The sequence below is a fragment of the Alligator sinensis genome, unplaced genomic scaffold (genome assembly GCF_000455745.1).
Source record: "Alligator sinensis unplaced genomic scaffold, ASM45574v1 scaffold1076_1, whole genome shotgun sequence".
Taxonomy (NCBI): domain Eukaryota; kingdom Metazoa; phylum Chordata; order Crocodylia; family Alligatoridae; genus Alligator; species Alligator sinensis.
This window is the reverse complement of record NW_005842909.1, coordinates 141112-144720: the sequence shown is the minus strand read 5'-3', so window position 1 is coordinate 144720 and position 3609 is coordinate 141112. Positions and strand designations below refer to the sequence as shown.

The 3609-nt window shown below is 38.2% G+C and overlaps 1 protein-coding gene across 5 annotated transcripts in view; it reads right to left on the bottom strand.

Moving 5' to 3' along the window:
* TMTC3 (transmembrane and tetratricopeptide repeat containing 3) overlaps positions 1-3609 on the bottom strand; it is a 65575-nt gene that overhangs the window by 27752 nt on the left and 34214 nt on the right. For all 5 annotated transcript variants that reach the window (XM_006036043.3, XM_006036045.3, XM_006036044.3 and 2 more), the window contains exon 9: positions 3200-3452. In XM_006036043.3, coding sequence (XP_006036105.1) covers positions 3200-3452 — 253 coding nt within the window. The remainder of the gene's footprint in view (positions 1-3199; positions 3453-3609) is intronic.

Genomic DNA, 3609 nt, shown 5'->3' with positions numbered 1-3609 from the left:
CACGGCGCAGCCCCGACAGGCAAGCCTGGAGTCTGCTGCCCAGGCTGGCAGTGGGGGCGGGTTACAAGTTGGTGCTGAGTGCAGCTGCTCGCAGCCTGCCTAGGGCTGCCTGTGCCTGTTCAGGACAGCCCTGCGCAAGCTGCGAGTGGCTGCACCAGGGAGCGCCGGCTACGGGACGGGGGAGGGGCTGGTTTTCCCCGGGCTCCTTCCCTGCCCGGGGTCCTCCCCTTCCCTTCCCCCCCCCACCCGAGTCTCCAGCGTGGTGCAGCCATATGGTCCCTGCTGGGCCTTCTGGCTGGGTTGGGGGTTGGGGCCGGGCGGGCCCTGCTGTTGCAGGAGCTTGTTGGGCTTCCCCTGGGTCCTGTCATTTTTGACAGGAACCAAAGAGATCAATATTAATTTTCTAAATTTTTTAGGGGCGCTGTGGGCCAGATAGAATGGCCTCGCAGGACAGATTTGGCCCACAGGCCATATTTTGCCTACCCCTGTTCAAGGACCACCCCAAATAGAGGAAGAGTCTGCTGCAAGGATCTCAGTACTTCAAAACCTTACGATGACAAATGGGAGACAGAAAAGTAGGAGTGGGAGAAACAGCATGTTGTGGACCGAATAAAGAATCTGGAGCCACACACCCCACACAGAAACTTGCCCGAGTTGCAGGAGAGTCTGTTGATTCCAGATTAGCCTTGTCAGCCATCTTCAGACCCACAGATAAGATAATTATGGAAGACCATCATCCTCAACTGTGAAGGATTGCCAAAGAACATACTAATAAACCTTTGTAGTGTAGGCAAGGCCCTGGTGTAGTGACAATTATACTGCCATAAGGCGTTTTACTGGTATAATGTATTTTGCTTTGTTAACTCAGAATAACTTATGTCAGTATAAGCTCTCATACTAAAGAAGCTAGGTCTACACTGTGGTGGGTTAAAGCAGCAAAAACTTATGTAAAGAAAGGAGCTTTCTTAACTCCAGAATACTAAACAAGTCATGGGAAGCTCCCCCTTTCAAAACTATTCAAAACCCATGAAAATAAATCTCAAATTTGGTTTTAATATAGTACTTTAGAAAAATATTTCTAAGTTTTACTTACCAAGATAGGGCTTACTTTATGACTTTGTTTAAACTGTGTTGTTTATGTACATGTAGATAACCAGAGTTTACCCATTAATTTACTCTGACTGGTAAAAGTTGTTTTACCATATGATTAGCATGATAACAGTACTATAAACTGTACTTATTTAAAGAAATAAATATTTGTACCAATTAAATTTAGTCTTCTTTGACAAAGATTGGATCATGCTTAATGCTTGTTGCACAACTTTTGTTAAAAGAATAGCCAACTAGGAGGGAAAAAGTGAATGGCAGCAATTATCTTGAGCACAGTTTGAGAATGAAATCATGACAGAGTTACAGAAGCCAATATTTCTTTATATTGGTACAGCCATCTCCTTCCAACCTACATGGAGTTCACTGAAAATGATTACTTAGAAGCAGTTTCTGATCCACAGTCTTGTTCTCATGTTACTGTATTTAGAATATAAATATTCCTGATAAAACATTTCTCATTTCCTGGGAAATTGGCCTCCAGGCACTTTGAGATTGATTCTTCTGGCATAAAATCTAGTACATGAAAGAATTTAAAAAAAATGCAAGTTTATGAATAACGTTCTGTTTTAAAAACAGATGTTTGTAATAGAAGGCATTTTAAAACACTAGAAATTAAAAAAAAAAAAAAAACCTCATTAAGAAAAGTTATTACTAAACTAAGTATACCAGAAATGATGTTTACCCTAAGAATCCTTTGCTGACAAAGGTGGAGTGTTTCTTAATACCAGTGAACAGCTGCATAGAGCATTATGTTTTTGAATGGTACATAAATATCAATAGCAATATATTTTCTGGAGACAGCAGTAAGTAGAAAGTCTTCAGTGGCCAAAATATAAAAATATCTTAATGTCCTTAGCTATAGCACTTTTTCAAATGTAGTATCTAAAATGGGTACCTAGGTTTCTTTTACTTACACACAGTCCTCAAAGTCCAGTTAATGCCTATATGGCTGCATTGTCATCTCATTTCCACTAATTTTGTAATGAATCTATAAAAAGTTTAACTGGACTATCAAAATAATTTAGTTAAGAATAATAGCTTTATGTCTCTCAAGAGTCAGTTGCTTAGTGAAGAAAACTTAGAAATAAATTCTATGTAGTGATCACACCTCTACTCGCATACTTTCTTGAACTTGCATAATCTACTTTTTCAATTATCATGATTAAGTACAGTATTAACAGTAAACAGTATTTATTTTGGGTAACTAGGAGACATGCATATGTTCTCTCGCATGTGCAAAAACTCCAAACATTTCTAAGGTTTTAGCAAAACACTACAACATAATCACAGAACAGATTTAGTAAAAGGAAACCAATACCAGGGAAAAAAAAAAACAACTCGCTTTGCAAGATCTTGCAAGGATAGGGGCCAACATTTTTCTTTTCAAAACCAAAAAAGGATTAAATCTAATTAGCGTGGTATGGGATAGAATCATGAAAGTGCAGTTTCTCAAATATTATGTAAATGGCATTTTTTATTTTAATGAAACCCTCTTTTTTAAAACTATCATCATATTTTCTCCAGAATTAATCTCTTCAAAAGATAATAAAAGAGATTATCTTGATTTAAGGGCTACAAACATTCTTCTTATTTCACTAAACCCACCAACTTGCATGCAAATAAGGAAAACCTCCAGTCATTACTTGGAAGGTAGCTGCTGTATTTGAGTATTTTAAATATGCTGTAGAGTCAAACAACTTTCATTGATCCTAGTGTTCACACATACACATTACCAAGCACTGCTGAAATCCTAAACTAATCCACTTTGATTTCTGAATACCTGAGAAGCACCATAAATAACAGTTTGAGTATCACTAATTCCCTCCACCTATCTTTTTTCTCCCCACTCAATTGCTGTCCAGCTTCTTTCATACCTGATTCATTTTCATTGTTTTTAATACCAAATTGCATGATAAATGCTGAAACTAAAAAGTTTTCTTGTCTTCTTTGCTAAGCCCCTATTCTTAACCCACAAAGACAAGCATCAGTCTTGCCTGGCTATAGCAGAATTAAACATGTATTAGCACAGTATATTAAGCCACTTTACTGTCATAAATGAGAATTTAAAAAAATCCTGAATCATTCTTACCATCAATACAGTCTTGGATGAATCCCCAGGATATCGTAGACTGAAGAAAATCAAAGATCCCAAAAAGCAGAAGAACGTAATGGTGGCAATATTCCGTATATCAAACAATGACTCTACAAGTGGAATTGTACCCATTGTCCAGTCACAGCACAGTTCTGAAGGATTAAGCAGCAACCAAGCATTTACAGGAAGGAGGTAGTTGAAAGTCAGCTGCCTTGCAGGAAATGGATTTACAGCAGCTGGATTATCAAACCTAAAAAGAGGAGAGTGACCATCCATTTAAAAAAAAAAAAAGGTTATGGCCTAGCATCTTTCAGAGCAGTTACTTTTACAGCAGAGCAGACAGCTTCAGGAAGAAGGCAACTTAGTAGCTTCTACAATTTCTCTCATCTTTGCTCCATTTATAAAAG